An 18,571-nucleotide genomic window follows, 5' to 3' on the forward strand; every position below is an offset into this window, starting at 1 on the left:
ATTCACCTCATAGAAGGACTTGAAATTTTTAAGAGGTGTTCTTTTTTTTATTTTCTAGAGAAAAAAAAAAAAAGAAAAAAGAAAAACTGCTTCTGAAATTACTTTGATGTATACTGAGTTTTATCTACTTATATTGGATTATGGAATAGTTTTTCCTGTGTTATCTATTGTCATCTTTCTGATGTACTGAGATTTGTACTAGCTTGTTTCCCAACATTTTGAGGAGGAGATAAATGTAAGTGTAGGAATGAATGCAGAATGATAATAGAAGAATATGCATTCAGAAATGATTGATTATCACAAGAATGTACATGTATGCTATTGTAGATATAAAGCAACCTCGTAAATTTACTAGCAAGAAAGGAATCTACTGTGCAGACGTGGAGCCCTGCCTCTGTTCCATAAATAATTGATTAATATGGGAATAATTTGTGGATTTTTGTCCAGAGAAAGCTAATGCTTTAATGGGAGAAAGTTTGTCCTGCTAAAAGAACCTGTCTCTCAGGGGAAAATATTATAGGATTTGCTATGAAGTGTTCTGGGTTGAAGAACAATTCCCTTGTTATCTTGTATGGTTTTAACAAAGAATTTGCTATCTTACCTGTGTATTTTTGTGGTACTAGTGTACATTGTGTTTGAGCAGGCTTATTTTACTGTTATTAATGCATTTGATTCTCTGTAGTTTGTATTTTGGGTGTTCTTTTTAAGGATCTTTCTCCTAGATGTTCCTTTGGTTTAAAAAAAAAAAAAAAGAAGATATATATAGGATATAGTCCTATACATGTATCCTGTGTAGGAACACATTGATTTACAATAACTATAATATTATATTTGGGGTCTGGAGTGCTTATATTAAAGAAAATCCATCATTATGACATTGTAATAAATGTAATATGCATGTTGAGATGAAAAATATAATTCATTTTGATAAGTGTTATATATCCCATATTACTGTGTTCTTTGAGGAACATTCTCCCTGTTCTTTCTCTCTCTTAATATATGTCTAAAGTCTTTTCCTTATGTCTTTCCTACCTAGCATCACCCTCTCCTTGTTCATTTTCTGTCCAAAGCAAAACCCTTCAGAGCAAATCTTTGTTGAATTCCTACTACTCAGGTACTAGTGCCAGACTTTTTTTTCATTTCTAAATTTTCTTTGCTTTTGTACATTTCCCAATATGACCTATAGACTGAATCTTCTGAGTGTTAGATGCGGCTAACCTTGTTTTCATTTTTTTGTAATTTTTTTTTCCTATTGATCTTCTGTTGATTTTCAATGATCCGTGTCGTGTGGGTGAACGGAATTCCATCTCAAAGTATCATCAGACACTGTTCCATCGACCACGCTGTTAGGTAAGAAGCCAGGTATGGTGTACTGCACTTCATTGGAGAGAAAACACACTCATTGCATCTTGATAATAACTTAGAGAATGCTACAAAGTGGCTGGGCTCCAAAATCATAATTAATCCTGCGGTCATGTGTGCTGTTAATTGGGAAGCCTTTTGTTTCACTTGTGCTTTATTGTTGTTATTAATTGATTTTTATTTTATTTTTTAAGGGAAAAAACAGTTCAAAGTATAAGAATTTCTTTGGAGAAATCAGAGGCCGAGTTTGGGCAAGTGGCCCCACCTTATTCTGTTTATGCTTAGAATTAAATTTTAAATGTTCAAGCAGTCTGGTATAGATTTGAGAGGATAATAAAAAGGCAGGTTATGAAAGGTGGAGGCTGTGCTGTGGCTGCTGGTAACTTTAGAGGAAGAAGTTAGTGTTCAGCATCTCTGAAAATTATCTCTTCTTGTCCAGGAGATAAATAAAGCATAGAGTATGGAGCTCTTAGCTTTGGGATTTTTAGAAATAAAATGTTTTTACATTAAGTTAACAGAGAGCAAAATTGGCAGAAACTGTAAGCTGATAAAAGAAGTTATTCAGAAACTTATTGGAGGTGTACCCTTGAAAGTGAGTAATAACAACCTACAACTTCAGGCTCTCCCTGGAGGATGCTGCCTGTGTGCGGAATTTGAAGAAGGCAATTCCTCTGCTATGAATCAGAAAGATGATGTGTAGTTGATCAGAATCTAACCAGTGGTATTTATCAGACCTGTCATTTTGGATTATCTACAGTAAATGTTCACTTCCAGACATAGTAATCTACCGTGTCTGCTTTAAACATTACTCTGAGCACACTGAAGGCCCATAGTTAGACCAGGAAGAAATTACAACTAAGCACTTAAGTGCCTTGGTTTACAGACTAACAGCCAGGGCAGAGAGGCTCAGAGGGTCTGCCACGATACGTGCATTTATCCTGTTGTATATCAACATGGCCGGTGGCAATGAGTGAGCCCTCTTCTGAAGCAGTAGAGAAGGAGTCTTCTTTTCTACAAGGTTTGTTCTTGTTCCCCAGAGACTCAGTGCTGTCAACAGAGAAGTCTAAAGGCAGATTAATCTTTTGGCTGTACTTTAGAAGCAGGGCCCAGACCTGCAGTTTGCTGGAAGATGTCGAACTGCTCTCATTCCAGCACTCAGCATCTGTGAAAATGGGGACCCTCATGTGAGGGAGACGTTTTCACCCCTGTGCCCCGATAGTGAACCAAATGGGTCAAGGAGTGAGACAGATTCAACTATGTCTCTTACAGGGAAAAACAAAAAACCTCCCAAAGCTTTCAAACCCCCAAATTTTAGGGGAGGTGGGGGGGGTGGGGAATAAGAATTAAAGTAGTCTTATGTATTCAAAACTCGTTCAAACTTACCATCTTCTAACCGCTATCTCTGATCTGAGCAAGGATTAATTTCCCTGTTTTTACACGTGGGAAGTTAAGCTCAGTGCATTTCCAAGACATGATTTACACAGACTGGTCGCCCCCTCAGTCAGTTGCGTCTGACTATAACAGCCAAAGGTGCTGTGAAACAGCCCATAGCATTGAAGAAATTTCTATCTTATGACTTGAAGGCAAGTGAAAACTATGGCATTCTGGCTTCTCAGACAGATTCACCAGACATTGGGTGATGCTGTATGAGAAAAATAAGTTTAATTTTTTGACGTTTATTAATATTCATTCCTGGGAAAGAAAAAGATCTTAAAAAGGGCATCAGTTATCCCACCACCAATATCTGTCTTTGGGCGTTACCTGCAGTTCAGTGCTATTTGTTCCCATCTGTTATGCCTTTTGCTAATAAATGTTCTGTATCTGCAATAGTAGATGACTCCCTAGGCTTGGCTGTGACATGATTTGTTGATAATAAGATACAGGGGATTTATTTATTTATTTATTTTGCCTCTACCCTATCTTGTGCCTGATTAATACTTTTTTATGTAATGCATGTTTTTAGCTCTGTAATTTTACCTTATAGTTGTAGACATCTCTGGATTTAATGGTTTTCACATCATCTTTGCTAGGGAAGTGAATATTTAATACTAAAAAGTAAAGGAGTTAATTTCCCTGGTTTTAATATTTCAGTAAGGCCCATGTTGTACCACTAATGTGAAGTCTGAAGGGGAGATAATACCACAGTAGAGGTTGTTTTGGGTGAAGATGTGCATGGCCAGTGGCTCTCAAAGATATCCAGCATATGTCATCAGGGTAGGTTCCTCAGGGGAGCCAGCGTGCCTTTCCCTTTATGGTGGTTTTACTCAGGTGGGCAGCTGAGCTCCACCACAACCAGTCTCTCACTCCTCCTCCTCAAAGGGAAAGGGGGAGAAAATGCGATGAAAAGGGCCCAAGGGTTGAGATAAGGATGGGGAGATCACTCAACAATTATCATCACGGGCAAAACAGACTCAGCATACGGAGATTAAAGAAATTTATTACCTATTACTAACAAGCTAGAGAAATTAGAAACAAAGAAAACAAACTAAAACCACCTTCCCCCCATCCACGCTCTCCCACTTCCTCCCCCTGGGTGTTGCAGGGTAACGGGGAATGGAGGCTGCGGTCAGTTTATAGCACTCACCTCTGCCGCTCCTTCTCAGTCCCTCTCTGCCCCTGCTCCCCGTGGGGTCCCTCCCAAGCGATGCCGTCCTTCCCGAACTGATCCCATGTGGGCTGCCCACAGGCAGCAGCTCCTCAAGAACTGCTCCCATACGGCTCTGTACCACGGGGTCCGTCCATCAGGAGCAAACTGCTCCAGCACGGGTCCCCCACGGGCGGCAGCTCCCCCCAGACCCCCTGCTCCTGCGTGGGCTCCTCTCCACGGGCTGCAGCTCCGGCCCGGGGCCTGCTCCTGCGGGGGCTCTCCATGGGCCGCAGCCTCCTCCAGGCCACATCCACCTGCTCCACCGGGGGCTCCTCCACGGGGGGGCTGCAGCGTGGAGATCTGCTCCGTGTGGGACCCGTGGGCTGCAGGGAGACAGCCTGCCCTACCATGGGCTGTAGGGGAACTTGTAGAAACCTGCACCACTATGGTACACCGTGGGCTGCAGGGGGACAACCTGCTTCACCACAGTCTGCAGGGGAACTTCAGCTCCGGCACCTGGAGTACCTCCTACCCTCCTTCTTCAGTGACCTTGGTGTAAGCCTGTTTCTCACTCCTCACTCTCCCAGGTGCTATTAAGCAGCAGTTTTTTCACCCACTTTCTTAAATCTGCTCTCACAGAGGCACAAGCAACATCGCGTATTGGCTCAGCTCTGGGCAGCTGTGGGTTCCTTTGGAGCTGGCTGAAACTGGCCCTTATCTAACGTGGGGCAGCTGCTGGATTCTTCTCACAGAGGCCACCACTGCAGCCCCCAGCTGCCAAAACCTTGCCACATAAACCCACTACACCCTTGTGTCATTCTCATTTCACTTAATCAAGAATATCCTGATAATAAGAGTCCCTGCCCTCCAGAGAGGATGGACTGTGATGCCTCGTAGTTCCTTGCAGATGGGTGGAAGCAGAGAAAGGTCACTGTTGTGACGTCTTGCACAAAACCTGGTTTGCGTTTAGAAAGACAAAAATTTGCTCTGAGGTTCACTGTTCTGTAGCATGGGTGGGCTTTTGCCCATGCCCACCTATTCTGCTCTGGATTTATCCACAACCTAATGTTTGAAGAACTAAAAAGATATTTAGAAGCTGATACTGCTTCATTACTGTCTCACATTACTGACATAAATTGCAAGATGAGTTATTTTTACATATTGAAAACTTTAAAATGAGTGGCTTGATCTGTTCAATTGTATCTGTAGCCTTCTGGTCCATGTAAGTCTGTAAGGGGCTGTGCGAGAGGCTTTCACGTCCATTCACTGTGCTAATGTTGATGTGCAGCGGAGGAGCATGCCACTGAGGGCTGTTGCTTGAGCTGAGTTTCCCTTAGGTTTCTTTCCATCTGCATATGATCCTGTGGCTTGGAAAATTCTTCTTTAGTGGCTTCTGGTTTTCTGTGCTGTTTTGAAGTTGCCAGTAGCTTTTCAGCTAATGTATTGCTCTGTAAGGAAGGCAGATCTGACAGCATCTTTTCACCTACGAGTCAGGTTTGGCTTGGTGAGGTCCCACAAATCTGAACAGCTGCACAGTTATACAGGTACCCAGTAGTCCCAAGTTTTAGCCCATATCACCAAAGCATCTTCCTCACATCTAAAAACAGTGCTTTTTTTCTATACGAAAGAAAAAAAAATCAATAATTCTTATAAGATTAGAATATACTTTTGCTAGTATTTATCAAGTGATTCTTTAAAATCTATAGAAAATTTTCTCCAGCCATGTGGCTTCTTCATAGCCTGTGAAATGAATGATTTGTTCTGTCAAGAAGGCTTTTGGTTAAGGAACTTGCCTTTTCTAGCTCAGTTGATATCATAAGACAGATGATGTTTCGACTTTGGTTTGCGTGTGGTATATTATAGCTGGATATTTATCATATAATAAAGCGTTGATGCACTCAAAAAGCAAATTAGTTTACCAGATACCACCATATCCCTGGTGGAAGGCAAGAGATATTAGTTGTCCTGTAGTTGTACGTGGAAGATGTCAAGTAATCAACAGCCATTGCTCTAGTAGAGAGAGATTGGATGTGTGTAATTAAATCTGTCACAAACACCGCTCAAAATATAATTTATTTTGTGCAAAGGATGTCTTACTGTGTTACACACTTACCAAGGCTAAGAGAATAAAAATATAAACAGAGACAATACGCCTGTCATTTCAGTAACAAGTGGAATTTGGGGATATTAAAGTAAAAGTTTCGAAAGAAACTTCCCTACATACTGAAGGTTGCACATCAGCACAGCATTGCTTTCAGTTGTTTGAGGCATTAGGTTAGTTTTCTAATCCGAGGGCAACACCATAATATGTGTCTAGGTATCTCTCTCTCAGGGTACCAAAACTGGGTTTATGAAACAAGAGAATGCCTGTAAAAGGAGCCAGAGCTTCAGCCCCAGAGGTGACTCTCCCAACAGCTTTACTGGGATGTTGCACAGGGGTCTGGCTGTACGCAGCCACTTGCAGGCTGCGACTCGGAATTTCTCAGCTGCTCTTCACTTTATTGCTGACATGTACAGAAAAATGTATCATTTTTTGCCATGGAGGGAGACATTTATTTTAGTTGTCTGGGCAGCAACAGAAGTATATAATAGAAGGTGGTGTAGCAGCAGGCAGGCAATAATATCTCACCCTCAGGGCTACTCCCCAAATGAGGGAAGATGCCACCTTGCCAGCCTCTGCTGGGGCTTTTCTCAGCACACAGCACTCCTTTGTGTTTCTCTTAGCAGAGTAGAACCTCACAGGTTACTTCAGCAAGTTTATGATTATTTCTCCAGCAAAGGAGAGAGTCACAGAAGTACCATTTCTTGTAAGCAAGGAGAGCTTGTGAATATTATAAGTGTAGTCGGTGTTGTTAAATATGATTATCTGCAGTTACACCTCTAACGGATAAGTTGAGATGCCTGAAGAGTTTCACCATCAAGGAAGTTATGTGGGAGCCAGTGAATTGTTGATTTAATGTCTTCTACAAAATTTCAGGGTGTTCTGTGAACTATTAGGCTGGTAATGAAAGTGTCAGCTTCAAGAAAACAAAATTCCTGCATTGGCAATGGGCATCTCTGTGTGGGAACAAAGCATGTTGTACTAAGAAGGGTTAACAAACAAGCTGACAAAATATTTTTCTGTTGCAGCTGCTAATATTAGAAAAAAGCCTATTACAAACAGTGTGTTTGTTTCCAGCAACATGCAGAATAGCTGTTTTGTTTACATCTGCACAAAAAGAACTTTGCAAAATCAGAAATGGGTCTAGGAAGGAACTGGAGCCCTGAACGCTCTGCCATAATGAGAATTCAGAAGCTCTCAATCAAATTACTTTATCAAAGAGAAACTGGAGAAGTGATTTGATCAGTGCCTACGTAGGTCAAGTTTTCAAATACTCAGAGGGCTTTTTAATCTAACAGGAGGTATAATAAGATTCAGTGTCTGGAAACTGAAGCTAAACAAAATCAAATTGCAATTAAGAAATGTTTAGACAACAGGGGTAATTAACCATTGCCACAACTTTTAGGGTCAGGATGGAATCACCATCGCTTGCAATCTTTGGGTTTGGATTATTTCTCGATGCTGTAGCCCATTTTCGGTATGCAGTCAGGTGTGGTGGTTTGTGTTCCTATCAACAGAATGAGGACATATTGCTAGAAATAAGATGGGCATATGAAATATAATCCAAAAAAAAACCTGATGCATGACTATGTTTACTAGTTTGAGTATTTCAATTTCAGTTAATTATTTCAAGCATCTTTCAAAAAAAAAATGTGTTTTCTTGATTTGTTTTTCTCATTGAAAACTCACTAAAGGCACAAGCGCTCTAGACGCACCAGAAGAACTTCAGCGGAGGTCATGGACAGTTGGTCCTACAACCTCATCCCTGTTTGCAAAAGAATAGGGTGGCTGTGAGAAGGGGACAGACAGGAGGGACTGTGGAGGAGTGCTGTGACTTCCCATCAGTGCAACAACTAAAGCAGAATCTGAGGGGTTGAGGGGCTGGTATTTTGGTTGGCTTTTCCAGCAGTAGCAGTGCCAGAAGGCACGAGATGCCTTTTATTGCTGCAGCCTGCAGGAAAAGCATAGCCTGGTTGTAAGCATTTGAAGACTCTCGGTTGATTGTCCTGGTGAGAGATGGGTTTGCTGCTACCTCCCCTCCTGCCCTGCGTTTTGAATTGTTCACAAATTGCTGTAAACAGCACATCTTGAGAGAAGGTGTAGTGCCTTGCTTGAGCGCCTCATTAACCATGCTTACGTTCAGACTCGTGGTGTGATTAGACCGGGAAGGAACAATATGTTTCTTGCATCAGGCTTTATTGGCAGAACATATGAACACTAGACTCACCTCATACATTGTAATTTATCTCCATAAAAGCCCCTCCAACCTTTTCCTTGTCCAGATAAGATGCTTGTGGAAAGAACCAGCAGCCCTCCTGAGTTGGTGCAAATTTCTGTGCCGATTTTCTGTGGTTTTCTTTTGGATCATATAGTGCACAGAGGGCATTCAAGATGCTTTTGTTACAGAAATCCAGCAGAGGTGATGTTCCCAGTGTCAGCTCCATGTGCTCTAGGCTTGAGAGCAGGATGACCCAGATTGTGTGACGTGGGTTTTTCTTAGGAGAAACACTTGACTGGGTGAAAGGTGATGCTGCAGACCACACTGCAAGAGCTGTTAACAACAGTCAGTGGATTTTGTAATATTTCTGTCTGACCCAAGAGACCAGAAGCACAGTTGTCACTGTAAACTTAGAGGGCAGAGTCAGACCCCTCTTTGCTGCTGAGCATCTTCTACTTCCAGATTCAGAACATGGGTGGAGGAAGTTATTCTGGAAAGGGGGTTGCTTTTCTGGCTTTCACCTCTTCCTAGGATGCTGTTGGGAGAAGAGAGCCAAATATACCAGAATTAAAGGATCTGAAGAAAACGAATAATATCCCATGAAGAAGCTGACTGATCTGAGCTCCGTTTTACAAGTAGCCTGTGCTCTGCGTGTGCCCTGACTGTATTAGCACTAGAACCACACATTAGTTTTAAGACTCCCTCTCGAATAGGGATATTGTAATGTTTTTTAATTGGGGCTGATAAAAATGTGGCATTACATGTACGTTCTTCAGAGAAGCCAGTTGTGAAATTGGGTTTGTATTAAACCTAATGATGGAAAATTAAGCATAGTACGTCTGTTGGAAATGGTCCGCAGTAAAAATCTTTTCCTCTCCATTACAGGAGGTTAATAGGGAATAGGAGAGGAAAGATGCACGGGGAAAGCGAATCCAACTAGGGGAATTAATAAGCCTTGAAATTCCCTCTGTTCAGAGTTCTCACACTGTCATTAGTTGGAGCATTAGGGATGATTATACAAATGCTTTGGATGTTACTCTTCCTTAAATCCCAAATTTATTCACATTTTGTATGTGAGGGTTGCTTCGCTAGAAACATAGCTATAAATCTTGGAGTGTCCAAGGAAATGTGACTATGTTTATGAGAAACTGGGCTTCAGAAATCCTTAAATCGAGTAGCCTGATCTTCAAAGCAGGTGGTCACCTTGATGGTAATTTGTTTCAGAAGAAGCAGGATATGTTCAGCATCTGTGATCATTCAGCCACCAGTCTCGTTTATCTCACAGCTTGCCCTGTGGCCGTGCGTCCACTGCTGTCATTCCTTTCTCTTTCTCGTAGTCCTATAACTTCAAAACAGAGCATATGCCTGTCTTGGTATCTTCCCTCCAATATAACAGGAAACCAGCTAAAGCATTATTTGTCATGTTTTGTCATGTCATTGTTTTGCCATCTGCTGAAAAGGCGCTCTAATGCCCTAATCTGTCTGCTCCTGCCCAATTTTGCAGTGAGGGACAGAGCAGAGATCCTGACTGCTTGTGATCAAATCTTCATGGTGATTTCTCAAGGATAGTAATGTTTACAATAGCACACTGGCCATATTTCTGTCTCTAAAAATCACCCTGAAATTGCAACTTGATTTATTCATTCTTTATCCCTTCTAAAGCATGACTGTAGTATTGCTGACAGGGGATAGTGTTCAGGCTCCTTTTCAGTAAGCTTTCTGTACGAAATGAGCCTTGTGTATGCGATTGTCAACTTTTTTTTTTTTTTGAGCGGTTGAAGATATATTTTCTCTTTGCTAACAGGCTGGCTTTGGCTAAGACCAGAAAGAATTGATGCAGGATGTTAAGGCCAAAGAACCCAAGCACATCAGGAAGCACTTCTGTGCTGCGTGGGTAACAGGGCACTGGCAGAGGTTGCGATGAGAATTTGTGGGGTCTCCTCCTTGGAGATCTTCAAAAGTTGCTTGGGCTGGGCACTGGACACCCCTCTACAGGTGTCCCTGCTTGGGTGGGGGGGGTGGACCAGATGGACCCTAGAGGTCCCTTCCAACCTCAATCATCTATGGTTCTGTGATCTTTAGATACCTGTAATCATAGGGAAAAAAACAACAGTTGATTTGGCCAACTATAAATCTGGTCAATTCTAGTAGATAAAAACCTAAATTTTTCAGCTACTCTTAGTTTCTCTTGTTAAAAATAAATGTTTTGGTAGTCAATTGTTTGGCTATTCATGTTATTTGCTTTTAGTTCAACAGGAGTATTTTGCTATGTATTTGCAGTTTTGCAGGGAGTATAAGAGGTTATAATTACATCTATGTAGTGATAGAGATTTTAAAAGTATTTCTATCAAAAAGGAATGCTTTATGTTAAATTTATACATCTGAATTTTAAGATTGTGCATACAAGGAAAGTATTTTTGTGTTCTTTTATTCTTTCTCATAACATCACATCTTTGCAATTGACATAAATTTTAGACCTGAATTTGCAGAGCAGTTTAATTTGCTTCTAACATCCTTTGTGGTTTATTTGAAATGCTAATAATTTGTTTGCTATTAACTTGGACCCCTTTCACTTATCTCGTATTGTACACCCCAAATCTCGCTTGAATATCTTGCTCATCTGTATGTATCTTTTGGTCCTGTTCTTTGCAGGTCTGTGAAGAAAGGTATGTAACTCGAGGGGAGTCGTTACGCAGAACTCACAAATTTGCTATTTCACTATACGTGCTATATGCTTGTTGTGCCTGACAGGCTGTTTATTCCCGTCCCATCTCTGGGTTTGTCTCCTTGACTCAAAAAACATTTGAATGTGAGTTAGTGTTTCTGGGCAGCTGTAGGCAAGTGTGTGTTTCTTACTTATTTCTTTACTTTCTTTTGCCTGCACCAACCTATGGGGTGGTGGAGAAACAAAGAAGTGGAGAAGGAATGAGAGTGGAACTCACAGATAGGTGAAAGCTTGTTTTGCCTCCCTGTCTTTAAAACAGACAGTAGCCATGGAGAGATGACCCAGCCAACCCTGACTATCCAGACCCACCCGTACCGGAGCTGTGAGCCGGTGGAAATGTCCTACCCCCGGGGGCAGTTCCAGCCAGCCATCCGAGTGGCCGACTTGCTGCAGCACATCACCCAGATGAAGCGAGGACAGGGCTATGGATTTAAAGAGGAGTATGAGGTGAGAGGAACCTTCACTCACGTGAATAAGTTGAGGAGTGGCAGTCCTAAGGGATAGATGCTTGGGAGGGGAGGATAACCATTTTGAAAAGCTTATTTTCCTTAAATTCACTCACCCTCCTAATCCTTTCCTTCCTCCATCTTATTTCTGTTTATAAGGCTAGGATTTTACAGCACTAGCAATCTTTGGTGGCTCTCTGGTCCAGAGGAAATGTGTTTAATACAGTGGTAAGAGAATGACATTGTGTTCGTGTGCACTCTCTCCAATAAAGAGCAGAGAGTAAATATTTAATAGGTGCTGAACTCCATGAAGGATTTGGAGTCCCATAGTCCCTTACTTATTGGTGTGCTTTAGTAGACGATAGGGCAAAGCAGGGTTTACGAAAAGAAAGGGTTTTTGCTTTTTTGGGGAGCCCCAAATACTCTGTAGCAATTGATCAAGTTAAATCACAGCTTAATGACCTGCATGCAGAACTGTAAAGGCAAAGGCAGCGGCAGCAGCTTTGTGTAGCTTAAATGAAGATGGAGTTTTCCAGTATGCTTAAACCTCTGGCTCAGAATATGTTCAGCAGACCTGCTCTTGCAACTCTGTGTGAAGAGAGGGGCAAGGAGTAAGCTGAAAATATGAAAGCAGCCCTTCCACCCTGCAGCCAAATAGCTGGAGTGACCAGGAATTTAATCCAAATGCCAAGAAGAAGTGTGGCACTGGGGAGGAGTTGGAAGACAAATATACATTTAGAGGAGAGAGAACAGAAGAGGGAAATAGCATCAAACATATGTGAGACTTTGCTGTAGCAAGCGATAATTATAATGAATGTAGTAAGCTTGTGGGAAGGCAATAAGTAATTAATATGCATAGTGGCATTAAAACTACTTAAAAATAACATAACAGCTGTGAAAAATAAGTTACTTAATGAAAACAGCTCACTTTTCCACCCTGCAAGTTGGAGTCCATGGGGTTTATATCATTGATGCTGGGGTTTGCTGTAATTGAGAGGCAATCTTTTCCTGGTTGTCACCAGGGAGTATTTTTTTTAATCAGACAGCATCAAAGACTGTCATAACAAATGATCCTGGTAACTGTATGTTAACCAGGGCTAGTCACTCGTGCCCCACAATCAGGGACACTAATTAAAGTATCAATACAAAGAGCTTGGTTTAATATGGAAAAAGGGTATTAATTCTCTTAGGAGATTTACTTAGCCCCCCTTGGCCTCCACTTCCATGAGTAGTACCCAAAGCTGAATTCAGCTCAATTACAGATGCCCTAAGATCTAGTTCTTGATGTTCAAGAAGAAAACAGGTGCTGGCATATATGTAATTTTCTGGCACCGGCATTGGTAATTATCAAAATAACACATTAGCATGAAAAATGTCAATGCAACTTTCAGCTCCACAAGTTCTGCGTTTCCCAGAAAGTGCTATCTACATACGTATATAATGATGATGACATTATATACATTTGCATAATTCCTTTCTTTACAAGAAATAGCCTGGAGAATGCCACAAGCTCTTAAATCACTTTTGCTGTTCTACCCTTCAATCAGAGGCAATTGCCCTAAGTGGCAGTCCTTTTAGATGGTGGAATTTGGATTTCAGAGCATGGGCCGCAGGTAGCACTTTGGCTCCAAGCAGCTTTCAGCCACCACCAGCAATACTGCAAATTGCAGGGAGGATGTCGAGGACTGTTGTAAATCCTGGAAGGTAGGAAGGGTAGTTTTAAGTTGGCTGAAATCTTGAGGAATGCAAAGCTGGAAAGCCTGCTTTGCAAAACATTTTGCAAAATGGTTGATAAAAGCTTAAAAAAAGAAGACCTGAAATTTTATTTTTGTGTCTCTTAAAATCTGTTTTTAAACACTAATATTAGTGTCATCTGCCTGTATGTTTTTTCCTCTAAGAAGCTGATTTTCTGTTTACTTTGCAGATTGATAGCATAAATGAGAGCCTACTTAGTGACATGTTAGCAAACAATTTTACTCTCATAAAAAATCACTTTGAACAGAATGTATCAGTCATACATGACAATCTCTTATCGCTGTACGTTCCCATTTCCACTGAGGAACCAGGGAATTGCATTCAAGATTTGTTTGGTACCCCTTCACCTGCAGAGCACTAGGGCACAGGTAATGTGTTTTACTGGGGACATCTTGGAAAATTTTTCGGGTGCTTGCATCTTACATCTAACTCCACACTGAGGTAAAAACCAGGATGTGGTTGTGTAAGCGGTGTCACTGCTTCTGTGAACTGGCTGATAACTGTGTGTGTGAACACGGGAACCTGTCAGCACTTGCAGCATGTGTGTTATTTGGGGTCTGCCTGCTGCACCTGAGGCCAAAGTGACTGCTGTTTGTTTTAGCAATAAAATTCGTGCACCCCAAGAGAAAAATATATCACTGACACTGGATGTAGATGGCACTGTTTGGGATTAGGCACGGCCATAAACATTTACACGGGGCTTGCTTAACTGTCACCTGTTCCTTTTTCAGAACATATCAGCCCTGATTTGTTGTGAGCTGCTAGACTGGTCCCATAGCCATACTGCGAGCACCAATTACTGGCTGCAGAGATAATAAGCTTAAGTATCCAAACTCATTTTCAAATATGATTTAGGATGTCACTAACGTACATTTCACTTGCTGTATTACTGAGACTGTTAGTTATTTTGGATTTTGTGGCTCCTTCCTCAGGCATCTTGCTACTGCCAGGCTTCAGTGGATTGAAGTCACCTCTGGATTTTAACCCGCTCATTTCTGGCTGGCTGCACAGCCTTTGTCTGATCAAAAGAGTAGATCCGGGAGCTCAGGCTATCAAGTGACATTACAAAATGTTTGGCAGTAGGGTTGTCACTATATATGCTGTCCTTGGACTATGTTGGCTTAATGCTTTGTATGTCCTTGCTCTGTACCAGACTGGGGAGCTGAACTGGCTGAAATATTTCTCTCCAGGGCTTTTTGGGGTGTTTGGTTTTTTTTTTTTTCTCTTTTTCTCCCAGTTTCTTATCCTGGGTCACAGCAGAGTCATGGGAAGAGTTTTGCCACCAGTGTTGAGAAGCTGGAGGCTGCAGGGAGATGCTCAGGACTATGTTGTGAGCTCTGAGATGAGCGGCAAGGCTTTTAATTGATAGTGTTGCCTTTGGCAAGAATACAGCAGCATCGGGGTGCATCAGAGCAAATGAATGATTCAGGTTTTCCTACTTAAATGAAAAACAAACTGCAAATTAGCTAAATGCATCCATTGGAAATGTATATTGGCTTGCACTGAGTCTCAATTGAATGTGAACTCTTCGGCTATGTTTGGGCCACGGTGCTTGGAAATTTTAATTGAGATAAGGGGACTTTTAGAGATATGGCCCTGCAATTTCAGATAAAAATTAGATCATTTTAGTTTTAAAAGCTTCATTATAGCATAAATTCCACTACTGAGATGATATTTCAGCATGAATTTTACCAAACTTCTCTAGAAGAAGAAGAAAAGAAAGAAAAGCTTAAAAATTAAACCTAGATTTTTAAACACCAGAATTTTGCAGGTAACAAATTGAACAAAGAAGAATTGGGAGTGTTTCTTGTAGAAGCATCACACGTGGGTCAAATACTGGTAGCCAAGAGATCTATCGATGCTGGTTTGCTATTAACGATGCCACACAAAGAAACAGAAATATTCCTTTTTGAGATCATGGAAAAAAGTATTGTACAAACCTAAACCCAAGAAATAAAACGTTAGGAATGCTCCTCTTTTTCTGGATGCAAATTATATTAATTATAATTGATATTTTTGCCTTTGTATTTCTAATGCAGTTTCAATTCTCAGTTTTTAGTGGTATCACAACAAAATTGTCAATGCTGTACCACCTGGATGTGTGCAGTTACTCCGATTTGTTCATCTGGCGTGTTATGGAAGCAGGGGTATGGGTGCACTCTGCAAAGGCAGTTTTTGTTCCTCACCAACCAGAACCCCCCTTCATTTCTTCAGAGATGGGTAGTTTCACAAAACGCAGAGAATTCTCTGGTTTTGAGTGAGATGAAAAATCGCACATTCTGAAATCTTTGGAGGCTATCTCAGGCAAATATAAAAACATGAATTTCAACGGAGACTTTCATGTTCAAATCACCTGAAAGGACAAGGTTGGTTGAGAAGGGATTTATTGGACCTAAACATATTTTATTTGGCCAAGATGGCCTCCCCCACGTGGACGTGATGAGGGAGAAATTTACTTATTTATTTTCCCTTTTCAGATGGCTGTGATGACATGTTTAATGACTGTTGCCATTCTCTGGTCAATCTGCTGTAATTTGATATTAGCAGAAAAATAAGGCACTTTTTTCCTTAGTATTTGAAGATGAAAATGAACCTTCCTCACCTCTTTTCTTTTACTTAGGGATTTTTTGTTGTCATTGTGTGTAGGTTTTTGTGGGGTTTGTTTTGTTTTGCTTTTTGGTTTGGTTTGTGTTTTGTGTTTTTTTTTTTTTTTTTTATGTGCTCAGGAGATGAGCTGCTATTTGGAAACAGCTGTCTGTAAAGGAAATATATGTGCGATCAAAGCCCTCACCAATTACAGTTATTACTCTTTCTCCTGGGCTTTTGAATAGGAACTCGCTGTCCCTGTCTTTTGTCAGCAAGGCTTGTGGCAGTGCTGCACTGCCCGACATTTTCTGTCCTGGAACCCCTTTGGGGGAAATTCGCAACGATCTGGTCTGCCAGGGGATTGCTCATATTAAGTTTAATTGCAATGCCGGTGTTGTAGATCCTAATAATTGTGTCTCTCTGCTATTGCATTCAGGCACCATAATAGACCTGGATGGCTTGTGAAGATGAATATAAATTCATTTTCCAGTACAGCTGTGTCAAACTACCTGCTGCTAGCTAAGACAGATACGATTCCCCAATGAGAGCAGTATAAAAACTGCGCAATTCCCCGGGGACCCATAAATAATGCAATTTGTAACGTTGCTGTTGTTTTTAGTAATATAGGCTCGTGTTAGGGAGTAGATCTTGAAGGAGGCAGATCTATAGAGAAAACTCAGTGGAAGCCGTTCTTTTCCCACCTGTGTGTTCCGCACAAATGGTGGCTGGGCTGGGTGCAGCTGCTGCCAATTGTCTGCAGCTCGTTGGTGGCTTTCTGTTCGAGTTGTGGTGCCAGCCGTGCCCAGCCGGCCGGTGCCGCTGCGGTTCCAGCCGAGCACTGCTGTGACAGCTGCTTTCAGCTGCTGCTGCTGGCATCCCCGGCGGTCCTGAGACAGGGAGAGAGGTCGTCCTGCTTGTGGGTGGATAGTCCAGGCCATCTTCCAAGGAAGGCAGGACTGTCCTCCAGCCAGACCCCGGCACAGCTGCCGTTTTCCTGGCTCTGCCTCTCCAATCCTTCCTGGACTTGTGTCAAGGAGAAAGTGGCTCGTTCACTTGTGTTCAGAATAGCTGCAGGACCAAGCTGTGTGGTAAAGCAGCGCTGTCTGCTGCTGGTTTCCTTAACCCATCCTTTCTCGACCAAAAGGGCAAATTTGGGGAAAATGATTATTTATTTCCATAGTTCATGAGTATGCTTTACCTCCTTTTGCCTCTTGTTTTTAGACATAATCTAAAACCCTGAGCTTTTTATTTTTCCTCAGAGAAAACCAGCTAGTGATTTGTATTACATCACCCCATTGCTAACATAGAAATAGTTTAAACCACTGTACGTGCTGAACTGAGAGCCTGAGCCCCGTGTTTCTGCCATCTGGGTTTTCTTAGCAGTGTACATATGTGAAATCTCCACAAACCCCGTTCTACAGGAGAAATGAGGTTAACCTGTGTCTGTGCAGCCAGAAACAAATTCTCCTGATCCTTTTAGATCTGAACTCGCAGGAGGAAAATGATTCTCAGCTAGCAAAAGCCAAGAGATGCAAATGGACTGCACCAAGCTCTGCTTTTTGCGATAGTAGATGTGCCCTTTCCTCGAGAACAGCTGTTTGCTTAGTTGACTACTGAATTATGCAGTGCCTTTATTTTTGCCCTCGTCTGTCATCTTAATCCACCTGAAGGCATTGGCCAGATTTTTATAAACACTCCACTATTGTTTATTTTGCAGGCGCTACCCGAGGGGCAGACAGCATCCTGGGACACAGCCAAAGAAGACGAAAACCGCAATAAGAATAGATACGGAAACATAATCTCCTGTAGGTGTTAATGCACATTGCACTGAGCTTTCTGTATGGTTTTATAAGCATCTTGTGGAAACGGTGTGCTTGAGAACCTCACTAAAAGCTGGTTTACATTGCTGAGCATTCAGTAGTTCAATTGGATTGTTACGTGTTATGTTTATTTCTAGGATATATTTTTTTTTGGTTTATGGTTTTTTTATTGCTCTATGTAAACTTAACGCATGATTTTACCCTTTTTAATACTTGTAAAATCTACCTTACTTTGTATTTGATGTCTGTAATTTAAGGACTAAATCTGTTTGTCAGATTTTCACAGTGGATGACGATGCCCATTTTCTATGCATTTTTATTACTTAACTCAGATCTTTCAGTGCCACAAGTGGGAGTGAAAAAGGAGATGTGGATATATCAGGTTTTTAGATATGAAAGATATAGATAGAAATCAGGTTTTCTCCTTCCTTGTGGTCAGGAACCAGTGGACCAGTTGCTACTTATCTATACCTGGTTTGATGACTAGGACAAACTTAGCTTCTGCTTCAGAATCACAGTAAGGCAGTTGAAAATGCACTGGAAGCTTCTTAGTTTTACTTCTTTCCGTAACCAATTAGTGTTGGTGTTATAGGGATATTAACACTTGCAGGACTACAGGGCACGGAAGGCTCCATAAAACCACTGAGGTTAGTTTTAGTCTCCAAGTCAGGACTAGCTCCACCTCTGTCATTTTTATCAGATCTTTGTGACACCTTTTCCTAAAGATCTCCAAAGTTAAGCTTTCCAACAACTCTCCAGGCAACTTACCCCAGTATTTCAGTATTTGCTATAATGACTGGGACATATGAAGAGAAGTGTGATAAACCATCCTTTTTAAGGGTTGCTGAGCAGCATCAAATTGGAGAAGCCAGGCCTGAGACCATCAGAACAAGAAATAGGGATATAAATGGTTATGTCATAGATTTATGTGACTGGATAATTCTATGGAACACTACAAAAGCAAAATTAAG

At 41.5% G+C, this 18,571-nt stretch overlaps 1 protein-coding gene across 29 annotated transcripts in view; it reads left to right on the forward strand.

The window, feature by feature from the left end:
• Positions 1–18,571, forward strand: part of PTPRT (protein tyrosine phosphatase receptor type T) — a 572,020-nt gene that overhangs the window by 517,567 nt on the left and 35,882 nt on the right. For 24 of the 29 annotated variants that reach the window (XM_083801726.1, XM_083801725.1, XM_083801723.1 and 21 more), the window contains 3 exons: positions 1,315–1,362; positions 11,253–11,440; positions 17,498–17,585. In XM_083801726.1, the coding sequence (XP_083657852.1) occupies positions 1,315–1,362; positions 11,253–11,440; positions 17,498–17,585 (324 nt within the window). The remainder of the gene's footprint in view (positions 1–1,314; positions 1,363–11,252; positions 11,441–17,497; positions 17,586–18,571) is intronic. The other 5 variants (XM_083801713.1, XM_083801719.1, XM_083801738.1 and 2 more) reach the window with 2 other exon arrangements.

Source organism: Anser anser, assembly GCF_964211835.1.
Source record: "Anser anser genome assembly, chromosome: 16".
NCBI classification, from domain to species: Eukaryota; Metazoa; Chordata; class Aves; order Anseriformes; family Anatidae; genus Anser; species Anser anser.